Source organism: Schistocerca cancellata, chromosome 1 (genome assembly GCF_023864275.1).
Source record: "Schistocerca cancellata isolate TAMUIC-IGC-003103 chromosome 1, iqSchCanc2.1, whole genome shotgun sequence".
NCBI lineage: Eukaryota > Metazoa > Arthropoda > Insecta > Orthoptera > Acrididae > Schistocerca > Schistocerca cancellata.
Window position 1 is genome coordinate 1,165,605,480 of NC_064626.1, and position 21,618 is coordinate 1,165,627,097.

Consider the following 21,618-nt stretch of genomic DNA (forward strand, 5'->3'; position numbering starts at 1 on the left):
TGCTGCTCATGCATGGTTGTTTACATCTTTGGGCACGTTTAGTGATGTCTCTGATCAACCAAGGGGACACAATATCCACAGTCAATATCTATCTTCAGGAGTCCTGGGAACTGGGGTGATGCAATTTAGTTATTTATTTATTTGTGTGTGTGTGTGTGTGTGTGTGTGTGTGTGTACAAAGGCAGAAAAGGGAGAGGGACACAGTGTCAAGAGATGTTCTTTCATTTGACATAACACCAATAGTGTCTTGTTGCCATTTCTGGCCAGTGCATTTCAGAGGCTATGTTAAATATTTAGCATTGATTTCACTGTTAGAGTATGATACAATTTCTGATCATTATACTGTTCATCGTGGGCTGCAAAGGAAACAGCTCAAGATTTGAATGAACCATAAGGACAATAGCGTATTATGTCAGTCTGAGGTACTGCTAGCTTGTCTCCTACTAGTATATCATCCTGTGCAAGAAGTGGAGAGATATCATATTGAAATGAAGTCCTTCATTGTGACAAATGTTATGGGTTCCCAGATTGTAGCACCTGCAGTCAATAGTTGTAGAGATTACTGATGACGTGATGTTTACTGTAACATCTTGACTGCCATTTGTCAAGTATGATGATGCACCAGAGTATGTTGGCAGAAACTTGGCAGTCAGATGATGCATTTGTGGCAGTTGCAGTCACCAAAGAAAAGCAGTGCTCCTGGTGTTATTGTCTTACCACTCCTTAAACAAGGTGTGACACAACAAACCGATCCAAGTACAGACTGCTTGCCAATTATGCACGAATTGCCCACCACTAGCAGATACAACAACAAATAGATACATATTTAATAATTAGACAATAAAGAAATAACAATAAGCTAATGCAAAGGTCTATGTTCACCAAATTGATTTTGTCTTTTACATAACAGTAGGTGCTGAAAATGACCTCCTTATGCTTCAATGCAATTTTGCGTGCACCCTAACATGTTAATATACACTTTGTGCAACTCTGCCACAACAGTTCTCAAAATATCATTATGAATATTGTTCATAGTCTCCTCTTGTAATTGGGTTATTTGTACACACTATTTCCGTTAGACTGCCTCACAGGTAAGTCGTGATTGGTTAGGTCCAGCAAACTTGATGACCACAGCCCTTTGCTGACAGTCCATTTTTCTATGAATCTTTCATAAATTTGAGAGATTGATTCATGTGAAATGTGACAGGTCGCCCCATCCTGTTGAAAGACAGCATACATATGTTTATGGAGGTCAACTACGCATAAAATTCCTATTTGAAACTAGTGGGACCCACAATCTGACATGCTGATATGACACATAACGTGCAGATTTTTTCACCATGAACAGATTCCTCATTAATCGTATAGGGATTGTTTGTTGACCTGTAGCTGGTGTTCAGGTAGATCACGTCCTGCCAGATGGAACCAGGGTTCATCGCTCATTAAATACAGCAGCTGATCCATCATTCCATTCTCATTGACATAGCTGTATAAAGTAACACTCAAATTTTGTGTTATCTTCCTCCTTCAGTTCTTGGACATGTCATGTTGTAGGGCTTCATCCGTATGTGGTATGAAACAGGATGACAAGAACTAAGCAAAATGTCCACTTCTTCCGACAATTTGTGTGTTGACTTCTTTGTGTTCTGGATCATTCATGCTCGAATATCTGTGATCACAGTATATGTACGAATGGATAGGGTTCGATTCTTCTGTGAGTTTGCAACTGACCCTATAGTACATAACTTTGTCACCAAATCATGTATACTGCTGCAGTGGAAAGGCCAGGAAATGTTTTTGCAGAAATGTATCATGTTTTCTTACTTGAACTGTTAGACAGGGGTGTACACATCCTCTATTACAATTTTTTCTTCTTGGAGAGGATACATCTCGCTGAGATATTTATTTCACACACCTTATTCAAATCGTAATGGCTTTCATACTTCCAATACAAAACGTTGCAGCAGCTTTGAAACAATAGATGATAATTGGCAAGTGACAATGAGGAGTCTAGTATTAAAGGCTGGTTTTTCATGTACCATTCTATGTGATAAGGGCTTTTCATAAATTGACCTCCAATTAGCCATTAAAAAAAGAAAAAATACATAATTTTTTAATGCAGGATCTTCTTAGATGTTCATGATTCCATACAGCAGCCACCCAAATTCAAACATTTATCATGCTATGACAACAGGTTCTTTGTTCCTTTCCCAAAGAATGGTGGTGCCTGATGCTTCGGCGAGTTGTTGAAACCGTCCTTAGCTCATTGTCATTCAAGTGCTGAGTAACCAGCCGAGCTTCATCTTGGGGAAGAGATGAAAGTCATTTGATGCCAAGTTCAGACTACATGGAGGATGCTGAAAAATCCCAGCTAGAGTTTTTTCTTTGTTTGATTCACTATATGGATTGGGTCATGCATTGTCATGAATAAGAATGATTCCTTTGGTAATCATCCCACATTGATTGTTTCTAGTTGACTTTTGTAGTTTTGTGTGTCACAATATTCTTAGATGTTACTCTTATCAAATCAGTTGCAAAATTCCTTTCTGATCTAAAAAAACTGTAATTATTTTGCTGTCTGATAGCATCTGAAGTAATGTTTTGGCTTATTAGGAGAATGAGTGTGCTTCCACTGTTTGGACTGCTACTTTGTTTCAGAGTTCACGTTCTCCACCTGCGTCTCCAGTCACGATCCTATTCAGAAGTTCCTCAATCTCTTTATAGTAGCATTGAATGTCAAAACTGAATCCATTCTTTCAGTTTTGTGAACACTGATTAGACTTTCCTTTTACATACAGTTACAAAACTTACAATAACCTAAACTCTAAATGACAGTTAAGAGGGTTGTACTTGAAATATAAGGCAAATCTTGAGACAGTTAGGAAATTGTGGACAGATGACTTGCATGCACAATTTCGTCAGCACATTTCACAGATTCATCAGTCATTTCCCAATATCTTCCTTTACCACTTTCATCCTAATGCAACAAGTTTATTTAGAAGATTTGTGTGGTCTACTGCATCAAGTGGTTTAGTTAAGGAAGATATGTTATATTTTTTCCTTTGTCTAGCACTACTGGAACATATGCAAATTGATCTATTGCTAATTCCATGCTTCTATGAGACCTGAAGCTACACTGTTCCTTACACAAATTGTTCATTGCAAAATACCCCAAGAGTGTATTTTTCATCACAGTTTTCATTACTTTTGAAATTAATGAGCGTAAAGAGATGACCCTCTAATTTTCTGTGTCACCTTTCATATGTAAAGGCAGGGCCTTTGCATGCTATATTGACACAGGGAAGCAAACTGTGGTGAAGGATTCATTTATGATCTGTGCTAAAGGGTCTTTGATATTGTCGGTACAGTCCTTGAGCAAGTACAGAGACACTTTATCTATACCTGCTGAAGTTTGATGTTTTAGGTTGTGCACAACATTGGTTATCTTCTGCAGTGGTGGGTCTTAGCATTGTGCTTGGTATATGGTTCTGGTGTGTGTAGGCTGTATTTTGTCAAATTGCTTTTGTAGCTTGGTAGCTATGTTGTTGAAGTATTAATTTGCAAAATTTGTTCTTTTCTGATCATGTATTGTAGTATGATTGTGCCAGAATTGTATATTTACATTTTTTATTTTGTCTCCTTTAGGTGACATTTCAGACTGTTCCTATTGTGTTTGCTGCCTTTTCAATAAATCTATCATTTTGGGACTTTTTTGGCACTAGTTAACTTTTTCATATAACTTGTTGTATTTGTGATCGTAATTTTGAAATGCAGGATTGTTTTAGTTGTAATGAGCAAGGAGGGTAGTGAATGGTGGCATATGTACTTGTCTGTCCGATGATCGGCTGTGAATGCAATACTGCCTTCCTGTAGTGCTAACAGTACTTGAGGCAATTCGTCTCATTGTGTTCCTTGCATAATATGCAGCACTGTCTTAGACACTAAAGAATTCAATTTTCATAATTTTCCTTTTTTAAAAGTGATTTTCTTTCTATTTCTGTCTGCATTTTATGTTCTTTGTTCTTTGGACATTGTCACTTGTTTTGCTGCTCAAATACGCTCATCTACTGCTGTTAGTGTCTCATTTCCTAATCTGATTTCCTCAACATTGACTACATTCGATTACCATACATTACTTTCTTATAACCACTGATCTTCCAAGTCTTCTGTCTTCACTGGCAGAATTAGTATGTAATTGACAAAAGCCAGTGATTATTTCCTTCTTTCTGAACTCGGTTTCTTTTCCAAATCTCTCCTTGGTTTCCTTCAAAGTTGTTCAATATACAGATTGAATAACAATCCAGTCTCACTCCCTTTTCAACTACTACACTTTCATGTCCCTGGAATGCTGTAACTGCTGTCAGGTTTCTGTACTAGTTGTGAATAATCTTTTGCTCTTTGTATTTTGTCCCTGTTACTTTCAGAATTTGAAAGAGTGTTGTCCAGTAAACATTGTCAAACACTTTTTCTGAATCTACAAATGTTATAAATGTAGGTTTCGTTTTTCATTCTATCTTGTAAGATAACTCTTAGGCTCAGTATTGCCTCGCGTATATCCACATTTCCCTGAAACCCAAACCAGTTGCCCCTGAGAGCTGTTTCTACCAATTTTTCCATTTTTCTGTAAATAATCCATACCATTATTTTACAATCATGAATTATTAAATGAACAGTTTTGCAATTGTCATGAAATAGTCTCTAGTGAATAACATGTATAATACCAAGCTCAGTAAGATAAGGTTTACAAGATTCAATCTTTTTTAGACCAAAAATTCTCCTCTGGTATTTCTTTTTTTATTTTCATTATGAATTGTTTATTATCTGAGTGGCATTTCCTTAGAAAATGATTCTGTAACAGAGCAATTCATGTATCTGTGCACAGTAGGTCCGCACTACTGATAATGTACTTAGTATAATGTTTAATATCACAAACCATAGCACATTATTAAGAGTTTTTTGACTTGTGAATTCTATTTAAATTCCTGCTGAATCCATACATCCCAAAGCTTTTGCAGTAGTAACATTTTTACAATTTCATCTTTTAATTTTGCTTCTATACATTTTTGATCAGATTGATTAGAAAGTTAAATATTACATGTACAGTTTTTTCAGCATTTACAGTTAGTTTGTGTTGACCCACTCTGAAAATCTTGACTCAGTTTTCCGCTGTTAACTGTGCACATTTTATGTTGGATGCAGAGAGTAATACACTAGTACCGGTACCATCAGAACAGACTTCTGAGGACTCACATGTTCAGTAAGGTCATTCACACAAACCAGAAAGAGCAATGGGCCCAGAGTTGAGCCCATATTCTACTAGTAACTCATTTGGAAAGAAAATTAGTCTAATTTTACAACTCACATTGTATGAGGCATGCTTTCACAGTATCTGACCTTAGAACTCGGAAAGAGTGCTTGTGTTACATGGTAAAGCAGGTTATTCCAGCTCAGGTGCCTACGTGCCGGGTTCTCGCAGTCAGAGGTGGGCAAACGGTTTACACTTGAGCAATTAGGCAGGTGGGCTGTAACCTGCACGACAACGTGCCTCAGTCGAATACGAGTGGTAAGGGTAAAGAAATGGCTTGCACACACGATGGATGCACCAATGTGGTGCAATAGGACCACCTGGTGGGTAGCCTAGACCACCTGCACCTGCCTGGAGGAGAACTGGCAGGCTCTAGAGACCAGAAGTAGAATGCTATTCTAATGTTGCGGGTTGCACGTTTTACAAATAAAGGTGCCACTATTACACCAGTGCTATACTGGCTTCCTCCTTCCCTCTCTCCCCTCCCACAGTAGTTCTGGAAATGCTTTAGGTCTGAGAATTGTGGCACTGTTGTCACTCTGTACTCATTAACTCGCTCCCTTTTACTGAAGGATGCAGACATGGAAGGCTAGTCATGACTTATTATAGAAGTTGAGTACATGATCTTGCTGTTGTAAAGTAGCATTGACATGGAAAAATGACAGACTGTCAGCATCAGATGGCATTTAACAAGGCTGTGTTTTGCGAGACTGTGGAGGATGTAAGATGAAAATTAAATGATACAGTGTAAAAAATTGCAAATGCATCCCATTATAAGAGGAGTGATGTCTGGAATACGTTCCATTCTATGCTCCACATTTCAGACAAAAAACATACAAATTTTGTTCAATGTAACAAAGTTGTTGTATTCTTGTTTATTCCACCTCCACCATGAAGAAAAATATGTGCTGTTTTAAACAAAAACTTGACACAGACCAGTGTCACCATTATGTCCCTGCAACCAAAATGCGTGCTATTTCTGTATTCTTTTTGTCTCGGCAGCTTAGGTGTATGGGCTAACAGCAAGTTGTGTAGCTTATTAATTTCTCTAACTTTTTCGAAGACAGGTTTCAATTTTTTTTAAATAACTGATCACCATTTAGAGAATGCACTTCATCCTCGTCTCATGTTTTCTGCACTTCATCCTCGTGTCATGTTTTCTTGTACTGTTGTCACGGACTCAGTACTTTGTCAAAAGTGAAGTCTTTCAGATTTTAATTGAAATTAATGTATAACCACATTTTTATTATAATTGTTAATATTCACCATTAGTTAGGATGCTGTTATTAAAAACTTTAACATTACATATTTTTCTTGTATTAGGAAGATTGCACTAAAACTTAAAAACATAGAAGACAGTATGCATACAAAACAAAATAGTGCGAAAGAACTTGAGGAATATAAAGTCAAAATTACTAAGGAGGAGGAAAAACAAAATTATGCTCTGCTGAAAATTGAAAAGGAATCTGAAGAAATCATTCAGGAGGTAAGCTATATATGTATCAAAAATGCCATCTTCTGTAGTTTGTTTCAAAGTCAAGTGGGGGATGGGGATGGGGGGTGATTCTGACATGGGAGCTGTATTTGTCTGAGTGTGATAGGAAGAAACTAGGCAGAAAACTTTTTTGAGGTCAAGTCAGCACGCATTGTGCGTGTTCAAGAGACTTCTTTTAGTGTGTGCGGTAGGAGATATGCTGGTTCATTTAAAGTTATTTATTTTTAAGAAAGAAAAGTCACAGGATGAGTGCACTTTGAAATTTGTAACACTATACTCTAACACTTGGCACTCAGCTATGATCATAAATTAACATGTATAATACTTTCTTTGTTCAAAGTATTTCTAGAATTCTTCTCTTCATTTAATTAATATTTAATGCTAAAAATGTTACTTAAAGGCTTATTTTTGTAATGTCTTCTTTTCCAGCCATGTCCAAAAACAGATACATTGTGTCATGTCACCAAATACAACTAACATTCATGTCCTACACCTGATGTCCAATCATAAAGGAGTGCACCCTTTGTCACTCAGTACCACCCGGGACTGGAACCATTAAATCATGTTCTCCTCTCGGGCTTGGCCTCTCTCTCATCATGCCCTGTCATGCTTTAAATACTCTCCACCTTGCCCTCCACCCCAATAAGTGGTATTCCCTCCTCATCCAAACTACACACTACACAGTATCCTTATACATTGCTATGTCCCTTCCTGCCCCATAGATCAATATTCCTTCAGTTATGTCCAATGACTGCCACCTTCTGTTCCAGAACTGTCACTTGCATTTTTTGCCCCATTGAAAGCATAGCCAACTGTCAAATTGGCAACATCATATATTAACTTATCTGCAAGCACAGCACGCCAGTGTGAATGAGTATGGCCGTGAACAAACTATCTAGTCTAATGTCCACTACTAAACTGTGGGCAAAGGCCAACTAGACCAACAAAGTGCAGAACCAGAGTCCATCTCTCTCCTCACCCCTACCACTCCCCACACTCCTACCTTTTGCATGCCACCTAATGTCTGTAAACCCAATCACCCAGGATGCCCCATTGTGGCCGGTTACTGTGCCCCCACTGAAACTACTAACAAGTTGTGTTCCACATGAATGGTCATCGCCAAATTGTTGCTAGGACCAACCAGTTGCTGAATGTGCTGCCCAACACAGCTTGCTTTACTTCATTGACTGTTTCCCAGCCTGTGCCATCTGGATTCTCCCCACTAACAGCTTTTCTGAATTGCATAGGTGGGAACTCTTCGTACAACAAATCTTTTGTTCCTTTTAAACCCCCTCCCCCCACCTCAACTTTAATTTTTTATAGTCCCTGTACTACTACTACACGTATGCCTTTCCTTTCTCCCACTGCAAACAGCACACAGCTCCTATCCTGCCAATGATCCTAAAAGTCGTTTCCTCTTCTCTACTTCTATGCCTCTCCCCTCCCTTTCCCCATCCACCTTCCCCTCTCCCAACACAGTTCTGGTGCAGCACCTGGCAGCTACATTCTGTTCCCACCACGCTACACACTCCAACAGGCAGCACTAGCATCTTTCCCCACCCGTGTCTTCTCCTTACCCCCATCACCCACCCAAGAACATTGCTGCTCATGTTGAACATGAACTTGTGTTTGGGCCTTGGTGGCCGTAGGTTTTGTGTGTGTGTGTGTGTGTGTGTTTCTGTTTCTACAGAAGGGCTTTGTCCATCCATAAACTTATACAAAGGGTGTTCAGTAAGTAAGTTTCATTATTTTATATAAAAAAATCACAAAATTTATCAAGTATAAACAATTTTAATGACATTGTACAATGGTTCTGTTACTTTTGTACATAGTCACCAAGCTTTCCCAAGCATTTTTTGTAATGTGGCACAAGTTTCTCCAACCATTGTAGCAAGTTGGATCCTGTGCTCATAACCAGCTGTTCACTGTTGACGTGACTTCATCCTTAGGTTGAAGTGCTAATCTCGAAGATAACTTTTGAGTTCAAGGAACACACGAAAATCACTTTGGGCAATATGTGGTGAATATGAAGGATCCAGGAACATGTCCCAGTTGAATCTTACGAGCCCCGCCTGGGTCATTCGAGCCGTATGACACCAAGAATTGTTATGAAGGAAGAGAACTTTGTAAGACAAGAGTCAAGGGCGTTTTCTTTTGATGGCAGTTCAAGACATTAAAGTAACTCTCTGCATTCATTGTGGTGTTGCAAGTCAGGTAGTGAATGAATGAAACGCTTTGACTGTCCCAAAGGGTGGCTGCCATAACTTTCCCTGCCAAATGTCTGTTCTTTGCATTTTTTGGGACACTTCCACCAGGTTTCTTCCACACATCTTGAAGTTTTGTTTCAGGAGTTGAATGATGGACCCAGGTCTCATCCCCAGTGACAAGCTGTTTGAAGAGCAGAACTGCCTCTCTCTGATCCTCTTACAGAAACATCATTATGGCTGAATCCGTCTGCTGCTGCTTGTGGATGTCATTCAGCAAACGTGGCAGCCACTTTGCAGTAGTGCAGGTGCTCTGTCAGGGTATTTGTGATGGATGAGCATCCAGTTCCACCCCCAGGAGGTAGCATTAGCATGGTGTCAATGGTAACACAACAATCTCCTTCCACAATACTGTGAACTGCAATAAAGGCATCATCACATGCCATTGTAGTGGAACTCCCTGTGCGCTGTTTGTCATGCACATCTCTGCTCCCTTCTACAAGCTGTACACAACAATATTGAACAATTTGGATGCTCATACAGCCTGCACAATAGACAAGAGGTTAAGTCCTGATCGATATCCACAATGGATAGCTGTTTTGCAGTGGGGGAAAAAACACACACACACACACACACACACACACACACACACACACACAAATGACAGAGTGTAGCTCACAAGTGAACACACTTTGTAATGGTAACTCCATGCTAGCTGGTAGTGTGTTGGCGAGATACTGCAGTATGCAGCATAAGCAAGTATAAGCATTGTCCACAGTATCAGTTGAACTTACCAGCCCTTCGCATGTTACGTGCACATTTTAATTTGTGGAGACATAAATGTGGGAAACTTGTCTATTGGACAATATTGGACAACCCTCATATAGTTACAGTATTCTTTCCACTGTGCCTGCCTGTGGTTAGATGCCTGCTCTATGTGGTGAGAAGCAATATAGTCATTCTGTAGTGTTGTTACATGTATTATTTTATGTCCTTGTGGTACCAAATGTGTGTGCAGTTAAAACCACCAATTTGCGTGACCTACATTCCTGAACAAAAAGGAGTTACGCCAAGATGAGCATTTAAAATACACAACTGAAGAGAGAGGAAGATTTTTTAAGTAGGTGATTGCAAGTCTAGCGATCTTCAGGTATTTGAGGTACTTTTTGTTACTGCAAAATGCCTCACACAGGAAATGGAAATGTGGAATGCTTTCACTCGAGTTAATGAAACATTCAGATAAATGGTCAAAAATATTCAGATGCACCTAATTTATTTACAGGTGGTGTTCAGATGCTTACTGAAAATGAACTATAAACCAAGAGATCAGTTGTATTTGTACTTGTTAGTTAACATAAGACACAATTCAGTATGGTGTGAATCACACCTGAATATGTGCTCACACAAGATGCTATTACTACACACAGTTCTGGGAAAGACTTTTGGATTGTAGTGATAGCAAATTTCCATGGAGACAGTGAACTAATTTTACAGAATGATGTGCATTCACATGTAATGCACAGTCAACCAAAAGCTACAGAAACACAAAATCTCAAGAATAGAATGGGCAGCAATGTTTCTAAATATTAACCCTGATGCACAACAATGGGGTGCTATGTTGATCTCTGATCGGCCCTTCCCAGTGCTTGCTGTAACCGTCCCGTTCTGTGTCCCTTACACTCTCTCTATAAATTGATATCTTTGGGGAAAAAAAGAGGAAGGATTGTGAGGCACTATACACCCTATCAAGAAAGAAGTGGTTAGAGAAAGTACATGAGCTCAGGGTCACCATCAATTGGGTGTGGAATTATCTATGACCTGTTGTCAGGTATTGAAGTAACAAAATAGTTTCTCCGAAAAGTGATGAGTACATAATTCTCATCAATATAGATCACAATTTGTATTTAAATTTGTCTTTTTTTATTTGTTTAGATGCTCTAAACCACTCGTTCAGAGACAGAACAAGAGAGAGAGATATATACGAATGTACATTTCATAAAAACATGCTTAATATGAAAAGAAAAGGAAATGCGTGAATGTTAAAGGTCAAAGGGAATATTTGCAAGTCTATGAACTTTGTAGTAAAAATGTTAACAGGAAATGGTTTGGCTACATTATACACTCCTGGAAATGGAAAAAAGAACACATTGACACCGGTGTGTCAGACCCACCATACTTGCTCCGGACACTGCGAGAGGGCTGTACAAGCAATGATCACACGCACGGCACAGCGGACACACCAGGAACCGCGGTGTTGGCCGTCGAATGGCGCTAGCTGCGCAGCATTTGTGCACCGCCGCCGTCAGTGTCAGCCAGTTTGCCGTGGTATACGGAGCTCCATCGCAGTCTTTAACACTGGTAGCATGCCGCGACAGCGTGGACGTGAACCGTATGTGCAGTTGACGGACTTTGAGCGAGGGCGTATAGTGGGCATGCGGGAGGCCGGGTGGACGTACCGCCGAATTGCTCAACACGTGGGGCGTGAGGTCTCCACAGTACATCAATGTTGTCGCCAGTGGTCGGCGGAAGGTGCACGTGCCAGTCGACCTGGGACCGGACCGCAGCGACGCACGGATGCACGCCAAGACCTTAGGACCCTACGCAGTGCCGTAGGGGACCGCACCGCCACTTCCCAGCAAATTAGGGACACTGTTGCTCCTGGGGTATCGGCGAGGACCATTCGCAACCGTCTCCATGAAGCTGGGCTACGGTCCCGCACACCGTTAGGCCGTCTTCCGCTCACGCCCCAACATCGTGCAGCCCGCCTCCAGTGGTGTCGCGACAGGCGTGAATGGAGGGACGAATGGAGACGTATCGTCTTCAGCGATGAGAGTCGCTTCTGCCTTGGTGCCAATGATGGTCGTATGCGTGTTTGGCGCCGTGCAGGTGAGCGCCACAATCAGGACTGCATACGACCGAGGCACACAGGGCCAACACCCGGCATCATGGTGTGGGGAGCGATCTCCTACACTGGCCGTACACCACTGGTGATCGTCGAGGGGACACTGAATAGTGCACGGTACATCCAAACCGTCATCGAACCCATCGTTCTACCATTCCTAGACCGGCAAGGGAACTTGCTGTTCCAACAGGACAATGCACGTCCGCATGTATCCCGTGCCACCCAACGTGCTCTAGAAGGTGTAAGTCAACTACCCTGGCCAGCAAGATCTCCGGATCAGTCCCCCATTGAGCATGTTTGGGACTGGATGAAGCGTCGTCTCACGCGGTCTGCACGTCCAGCACGAATGCTGGTCCAACTGAGGTGCCAGGTGGAAATGGCATGGCAAGCCGTTCCACAGGACTACATCCAGCATCTCTACGATCGTCTGCATGGGAGAATAGCAGCCTGCATTGCTGCGAAAGGTGGATATACACTGTACTAGTGCCGACATTGTGCATGCTCTGTTGCCTGTGTCTATGTGCCTGTGGTTCTGTCAATGTGATCATGTGATGTATCTGACCCCAGGAATGTGTCAATAAAGTTTCCCCTTCCTGGGACAATGAATTCAAGGTGTTCTTATTTCAATTTCCAGGAGTGTATGTGAGGATGAGAGCAAAGCACCACGCCCTTGCAAAATCAATGTTGCATTTTACACCTCATTGAATGTTGTTCAATGTATGAATTATATGTACATGCACTATCATTTCTGGCAATAAACATTACACCAATAAGATATGTTATTTATCGAGTGAGTACAGTGTGTATGCCTTCATTCCATGCTGAGAATTGTAATTTGATCTCTGCTTTTAGTGAGTGATATTCTATAAACTGAATTTTTCCTAGCTCTAAAGTAAAGCGTAGAACCAAAAGTAAATAGCTCACTTAATGTGCATTACGGTAACATAGTAATTAGCGATATTTGCATGAATTTCTTTTTATTGTCACCTTTTTCTTTTCATTATTTGAAGGCGCAGGAGCTGATCCATGCATTCAATCACTTACGGCAAACTGTTGCAGAACTACAAAGGTCGAAAAAGTGATGGAACACGTCAACACACTTCAGCTTGTGGACGAGTAATAGTGATCTTTCTGCCTTCCCCTCCAGCCAGCTACCACTTGAGATATTTTTTATATGTATATTATCCAGCTAGTTTTAAAACTGTACAATAGTTAACTACTGGTGAATGAGCGATAAATTTTTGTGTTTCCTTGATTCCATAAATTATTGTTTTAACTCTTTGGAATCACAATCTAAAAGCTATTCATATTTTAGTCTGTAAAAATAAGTGATTTACTGTATCATAGACTTGATTCCAATAAATTAAAAAAAAAATCATTGCACCTTTGTTCCATTTTCTTAAAGGCTTCAGAATGTTTTTCTGTACACAAATTCTTGTTGAGAGTCACAGAAAATAACAATGTCAAAGAGCTGTAGATGGATATTATGTGGCATTGCAATTTTAGATTGCTACAAGGCCATGGTTTATGAAGACTCATTTGAACCGATAAATGATTTCCGTCACGATTCAACTCTGCTTTAACCTTGCCACTTTACCTCTAGATCTATATAGAATCAACATTTAAGATTTCTTCACATGTGAGTGTGATACTGTAATATTGATCTTTCTGCCTTCCCCTCCAGAGACATTTTGATGAACATATGACCTCCCTCAATCCTCCGTTCCCTTAGCTCCCTGGCGTCATCTTTCGCTAGGTCCTGTCTCCACCTGCCTATTCCCTAGCCTGCTCCCACTTCAGTATTACAGTGCTACACATGCCTCCTATCCTGTGAATGCACCTGCATCACTGCATGCTCGCACAGGCAGCACTAGCAACTTGCCCACCCATACCCTGTTATCCCTCCCCCTGGCTACCCTACATCTCTTTCTTGCTCGACTACCCATCCTAGCTACACCGTCATGTCGGACACAGTCGCAGTGAGGCCTTAGTGCCTGGAGAGTGGCCATGTGCGTGTGAGAGTTTTCCACTTCCAGAGAAGTACTTCGTTGAAAAGTGGAAATATTTCTAGTGTTCCTTTTCTGCTTTGCCTGTCTGCGACTCACCACCTCCTGTACATGGTGAATAACCATCTATTCTCTCCATATTATTGCTGTTATTCCATCCTGGACTTTCCATTGTTTTGTGTGTGACTGATTCTTATCTAAAGTCAGAGCCTGCTTATAAATCTCTAATACTTATCATGAACAGTGAGAAGTAAAACAGCTTCATACTTTGTTACCAATGCAAACATTCTGTGGTATTTAGAGTTCCAGTCCATAATATTACACTGTAATAAGGGGATATTATTCTAATGTTTATGTGGACAATGCCTAAACTGGGCTTCATGAAAATCGACTGTCACAAGATCATGATTTTTTTGCAATAATTTTTTTATTAATTGTTAATAATTTAGGAGTAAAGGAGACCACTCACCGAATAGCACAAACTTTGAATCACTAACACACACACACACACACACACACACACACACACACACACACACTCACACTCACACACACACACACACGCTCCTCCTACAGAGTGTCAAAGGAGAGAGAGGCAGGAGACAGGAAATGGGATTCAGGGTGGGTTCTGAGGGAGGCTGCCAGTTTGATGGTTAGGAATGTGGAGAGGTAGAGGTGGCAGTTGCATGGGAGAGGTATGTGATGCACAGGTACCAGAGCAGGTGGGCATCAGCACCGGATGATGGCGATGTGGATTGGGTGAGGGTGACAGGACAGAGTAAGGGGAAACTGTTGAGTCAATGGTGTGGTGATAATGGGGTAATGGTGATTGAGGCCAGGAGGGTTATGGGAGCAAAGTATGTGTTGCATGCAAGAATAGCTTCCATCTATGTAGTTCAGAAAGCTGGTGGTGGAGGAAAGGATCTAAGTGACTTTGGTTGTGAAGCAGCCATTGAAATCTAGCACGTTCTGCTCAGCTGCATGTTGATCCACTGGATGGTTAAGTTTGTTCTTGGCCACAGTTTGGCAGAGCCCATTCATTCTGGTGGACAGTTGGTTGTATTACCGACATAACAAGCTGTGCAGTGATTGCAGCAGAGTTGGTATATGAGATGCTGGTTTCACAGCTGGCCCTACCCTGATTGGGGTTGATAAGTCTGTGGCAGGACTAGAATAGAAAGTGCTGGGTGAGAGGATTGGGCTGGTCGTGCTCTGGCAAGGGATTGGAGATTGTAGTGGCATTGGGATGGACTAGGCTGTTGTGCACATTGGGTGGGCAATGGAATACCACTTTGGAAGGGGTGGGAAGCATCTTGGGTAGGATGTCCCTCTTTTCATGAAAGATAAAGCCCTGGCAAAGAATATTTTGTTTCAGTTGAGGATGATATTGAGTGACAAGGGGAAGGGGGGGAGGGGGAACTCCTTTGTAACTGATTCTTGGGGTTGGGAGAGTGTGCGAAGATATGGTGTGGGAAATCTTTCTGCAGATTGGGTTGTTGGGGTAGTACCTGTGTGAGAATATCCTTGTGATACCTTCAGCATACTGGGCCAGAGAGCTGTCATTACTGGAAATATGCCGGCAGTGGTTGGTCAAGACTGTATGGTAGCAATTGTTTGGTGTGGAAGGTATGACAGCTGCTGAGATAAAGGTACTGTTGATGGTTAGTGGACATGGCATCCTCCTATGCCAATCTGTTTTGGGCCATCTAGAGGAAACCTTCCTAGAATCTCAAAGCTCCAACGTCTTGTTTGGTTTATGTTCATTGATGATATCAATCAGGGCCGAGGCAACATATCCCCAATTCCTCCACAACCTCAGCACTTTCTTCCCCATCCATTCTACCTGGTCCTGCTCAACTCAATGTTCCACCTTCCTGACATTAACCTCCACCTCTCTGATTTTTCACCCATATCTCTGTTGTGTCCTCCACATTAAATCCACCAACCATCCCTTGAACACCAAAAGAAATCACTCCCAACATCCTGACCACCTGTGGAAGTCATGTCTGCATTGATGAGAACTCCCTGAACCAGTCAGTATGCTGAAGGTCTCACAAGGATCTACACACACACACACACACACACACACACACACACACACACACACACAGCCAGCCATAACCACCAAACCTAGGCTGCAGACATTTTTCCCATGCCACGTCCTCAGACACCCCTAATCTCACTACCCAAAGAATCAGCTACAAGGGAGCTCCCCCTCATCAACCAATTTCACCCTGGAACAACTGAACCATATCTTCGCCAGGGCTTTGATTATCTGTCATGATGCCCTAAAATAAGGGACATTTTACCCAAGATCCTTTCCACCCTCCCAAACTGATAATCCATTGCCCATCCAACCTACACAACATCCTGGTCCATCCCCGTGCCACTCACACTCCCAATCCCCTGCCACAGAATCATATCCCTGTAGAAAACACAGGTGCAAGACCTGCCCAATTCACCCAACCAGCACTTCCTTCCCCTGTCCTGTCAAAGATTTACCATACCCCATCAGAGGCAGGACCACCAGTAAAACAGCCATGTTGTATACCAGCTCCATTGTAATCACTGCACAGCTTTTTATGCAGGTATGACAACCAACCAGCTGTCCACCAGAATAGCCACCACCTTACTGTGACCAAGAACAATACGCAGCTGAGCAATGCTCAATTTCAAGGGCTGCTTTTATTTGGATCCTTCTGTGCACCACCAGCTTTTCTGAACTATGCAGATGGGAGTTATCCTTGCAACACATTCTCTGCTCCCACAACATTTCTGGCCTCAATATCCATTAACTCAGTGTCACCACTCCCTTCACCTAACAGTTTCCCCTTCCCATATCCTTTCAGCCTCTCCCAAACCACGTCTCACCTTCATCGTGTGTCGCTGCCCACCGACTCCAGTACCCATGCATTACATTCTCGCCCGTGCACCTGCCACCACTTCCCCCACATTGCTACCCATCAAGCCAACTGCCTCCCTCTGAGCCTATTAGTTACCCACACCCAACCCTGCTTCCTGCTTCTCCCCCCTCCACTCACCCACTTCACACAACTCCCACCCAATCCTAGTCCACCTAGCGAGCTGTGATCTTGGCATTGTGCATCCACCTGGCACTATGTTAGTGTGTGTGTGTGTGTGTGTGTGTGTGTGTGTGTGTGTGTGGAGGGGTCGACAAAGGATTTATTCCGAAAGCTAGCAAGTTTTCTTCCTTTTTTGTGTTTACCTATCGAAAACTCAACATGTCTGCTATTTGGTGAGTTATTATTTACATTCTACCAGACGTTTCCTTCAGTTAAATTTCTTTCAGTTATCGTAATGTTTGGTCAAAAATATAAAGACATTCACAGTCTGTATTTAATTCCTTGCAGGCATATTGTTTTTGGCCATATGTTTGAGTGGTGCAAAGCAACATTCCCTAGAAATTATGCAACAGATTAAAGTTCAAATTTTCATAGCCTAACAAAGACTGTAAAATGGGAAATGGGGCATCAAATTCATCAGCATAATGTCTGGTTTTGCACAACATTTTTTTAATTACTTGAAAGTAATCAGGATAATTAAGAAAAACTTAATGATTTGAAGGAAAACAAATAATTCATGAACAGCTGCTGCTAGCTATGTAAATGAAGTGTCAAAAAGTTGTTCTCTGCAAATAACATTCTTCCCTGTTGGAAAATAAAATAAATTTCAAAGAACGGCACAAATTGAAACTTTTCTGTTTTCTCTCAAATTACAAACTCTTAATAATAATGGAATCCTGACCAATACTTAAATATATTTCACGTATTCTGAACAAAACTTGTAAATCAAATTAAAAAAAAAAATTGATAGAATTGTCAAAATGTTTTGTCAAATTAATTGTTTAAAGTAAGAAATAAAAGACTAGACAAACATTTGATGCAACTTATTCATGGGGCACAATGTTGAGCAGAAAGTGTTTCTCTAATCTATTTTATATTTTACTTTTAGACAAATCATTACACAAAACATTTGACCCTTATTCCAAAATTTTCTTATTACCATTGATATCAGAACAAGTCTGAATTTTTCAATTATGAAAGCAGTTAACAGCAAAGACTTTAAATGTTCTTATGACTCTTGTAGCAGGAGGCAAAAAAAGTTTTGCTGCCCCCTCCCCCACTTTTAGAGTTTGTACTCTATTTAGCAGTCTAAAATATATGTTTAGTAATTGTACATAAAAGATACAAGAATTCATATTTACACAACTGAAATGTCAAGCAGTTACAATTTTTATCACAAACAGTGTGGTAAGTATACTACTAGGCATTTTTGTGTTACACGATCACACTATTTCTTAAGTGATATGGAGCAATGAAAACATTAATACTGTTAAAATCTACAGTTTTTTCCTGTACTCTTAAGGAAATTATCAATTACTTTGGAACACTGAATGACTTAAGTAAACAAAATAGAAGGAGCTGATTGTGGGAGGGACAATTCCTAAGCTACACTAAGTAGAAATCTGTCATTATGCAGAAAGCTATGTACGAATGATATTTCATCAATAATCCCTTAGGTCATTTTTTTGTTCATGGTTGAGTGAATAACATATACTGCACTTTATAATGTAATTTTATAGATAAAAAAAATTTACTAACCTAGTAGTGGCAGGAGAATACACAAAAAAAGCCTTTGCTTGGCATTTGAGGCAAACATATTTGTTTGGATACAGATTCATTCAGCAATACACCACCATTCTCACTTCAGACTTCACTGCACATACACTACGTGATCAAAAGTATCCGGACATCCCCACATTTTTCATATTAGGTGCATTGTGCTGCCACCTACTGCCAGGTACTCCATATGTGACCTCAGTAGTCATTAGACATCATGAGAGAGCAGAATGGGCCGGTCCGCGGAACTCATGAACTTTGAACATTGTCAGGTGATTGGGTGCCACTAGTGTCATATGGCTGTACGCGAGATTTCCACACTCCTATACATCCCTATGTCCACTGTTTCTGATGGAAGTGGAAACGTGTAGGCACACGTACAGCACAAAAGCGTAAAGGCCAACCTCGTCTGTTGCCTCACAGAGACCGCCGACAGTTGAAGAGGGTCATAATATGTAATAGGCAGACAGCTATCCGGATCATCAAACAGGAATTCCAAACTGCATCAGAATCCACTGCAAGTACTAAGACAGTTAGGCGGGAAGTGAGAAAACTTGGATTTCATGATTGAGCGGCTGCTCATAAGTCGCACATCACGCCGGTAAATGCCAAACGACACCTTGCTTGGTGTAAGGAGCGTAAACATTGGACAATTGAACAGTGGAAAAATGTTGTGTGGAGTGACCAATCACGGTACACAGTGTGACAATCCTATTGCACGGTGTGGAAATGGCAAATGTCCGCTGAACGTCATCTGCCAGCGTGTGTAGTGCCAACAGTAAAATCCGGAAGTGGTGATGTTATTTATGGTGTGGCCGTATTTTTCATGGAGGTGGCTTGTACCTCTTGTTGTTTTGCGTTGCACTGTCACAGCAGAGGCCTACATTGATGTTTTAAGCACCTTCTTGCTTCCCACTGCTGAAGAGCAATTCGGGTATGGCAATTGCATCTTTCAACACGATCGAGCACCTGTTCGTAATGCACGGCCTGTGGTGGAGTGGTTGCATGTCAGTAACATCCACTATAATTACCCCACCAGCCTAGTTTCGAAGCAGATCTCCTGGGCCACCACATCCAATTGTGGTACTGCTGATCCCTCCAAAAACTGACTCTGGAGCACACCACTTAACACTCAATATTATCCTCGTCTTGAATGTATTAAACAGGTACTTCGACAGGGCCTTGACTTCCTAAAGTGAGATCCATTCTGTCAGACATTTTACCCCCCACACCTAGAACAGCTTTTTGTCACCCTCCCAATCTTTGCAATATCCTCATTAGGCCCTATGCTCCTTCTGCACCCATCTCTCCGCCTTATGGCTCCTACCAATGTGACTATCTCCACTGTAAGACTTGCCCTATGCACCCTCCTACCACCACCTACAGCAGCCCTGTAACTGGCAAAACATGCTATCAAAGGGAGAGCCACCCGTGAAATGACACATCATATATTCACTTTTAGGTAAACACTGTTCAGCCTTTTACATCGGTATTACTACTATCAGTCAGGATGAATGGGCGTTGGCAGAGGGTGTCTACTGACAACATACAATATCGTATAGCAGAGCATGCTCTACAAAATGACAGTTGTGACCTTGGAGCCTGTTTCATCACATGCGCCATCTGGATTCTTCCCCAAACCACCAGTTTCTCAGAACTCTGCTGGTGGGAACTAGCGCTATAGGTCCTTGGTTCTCACCACCCATGTGGCCTTAATTTTCGTTAAGTCCCTCTCTCAGAATTTCTTCACAGTAACTGCTCCTTTCTTCACTCAATTTTAGTTTCCCACATCTTTCATTTTCTGACCTATCTATTTTTCACTGTCCCCACCTCCTACCTCTTTTGCATACAATGCACTTAGTTTTTTACTCATATTAACTCCTGCACAATGTTTTAGCATAAGGGGCATTCAAATGAAACATGGTCACTAGTGGAAAATAATGGTAACGATTTTATTAACTCAAAAATGTAGTTATACACAGTACACATACTCAAAAATAATCGGCAAAACTGTTGGCACATTTATCCCATTGTGACAATAGCTGGTTGAATCCATCCTTGAAGAAGCTATGAGGCCGCTGTCAGATCCAGTCACACACTTCATCGTGCGTTGCGAATCGATGTCCACGAATAGCTTGTTTTAGAGGTCCAAACACATGAAAATCACGCGGTGAAAGGTCGGGACTGTACGGTGGATGTTCCAACTGTTTCCCTCCAAAACTGCTGCAATGTCGTCTTCACCACATTGGCCGTGTGTAGGCGGGCATTATCATGCAGGAGGATAAAGCCATTGGACAACAGTGGCTTGACAACACTGGGCATTGATGGTGGTTTCCTGTTTCAGGAAGCAATGGGCCGTTGTGGTCAAAAAAGGACATCATGATGTCACCAGAGATGGTGTGCACAGCCTTTGATTTCTTTGGAGGTGGTTAAGTCGCATGTCTCCACTGCTTGCTCTGACATTTGCTTTCCAGTTTGAAATGGTGACATGTTTCGTCACCTGTGACAATATGCGACAGAAAGCCGTATTCCTCCCCATGATAACATTGCAGATGACTCAAAGACAGCACCATTCGAGTATTGCACTATTCAGTGATCTGTTGGTGGGGAACCTACTGTGCACAGATTTTTCGAAAGTTCAAGTGTCGATGCATTATGGTGTGGGTGGTGCCCATGCTAATACCCAGTAACCGATGGATCTCATCCATAGTGATACTGCGACTGTGTAAGACTAAAGCATTCACTTCCACAACCATTTCCTGTGTGATGACACGATGAGCCTGTCCAGGACGAGCTTTGTCTTCCAGTGACTTGCGCTCCTCAAGGAATCGTTTGCGCCATTCCACAAACTTAAATGACTCGGACTGTACTCACCATACACAGCCTTCATCTCTTGATACATCTCACAGCCTACAACTCCCTCTGCTGCCAAAAACCGAATCACTCCTTTTTGTTCGTGCTTACTTGCTGTGTGTTCGATAGTGGACGATAACTTGTGTGGCCTTGGTGAAGTGCAAACTGCTTTTATGATCTTATTTGTGAAAATAATTTGTTATATTTACGAGT

General features: G+C 41.5%; 1 protein-coding gene across 3 annotated transcripts in view; it reads left to right on the plus strand.

Annotated features, from left to right (window-relative positions):
* The window catches only part of LOC126163190 (uncharacterized), a 94,710-nt gene extending 81,456 nt beyond the window's left edge, over positions 1-13,254 (plus strand). For 2 of the 3 annotated variants that reach the window (XM_049920153.1, XM_049920157.1), the window contains exons 7-8: positions 6,629-6,791; positions 12,917-13,254. In XM_049920153.1, the coding sequence (XP_049776110.1) occupies positions 6,629-6,791; positions 12,917-12,988 (235 nt within the window). In that variant the 3' untranslated portion in view covers positions 12,989-13,254. The remainder of the gene's footprint in view (positions 1-6,628; positions 6,792-12,916) is intronic. The other variant, XM_049920146.1, reaches the window with a different exon arrangement.
* Positions 13,255-21,618: the final 8,364 nt, after the last annotated feature.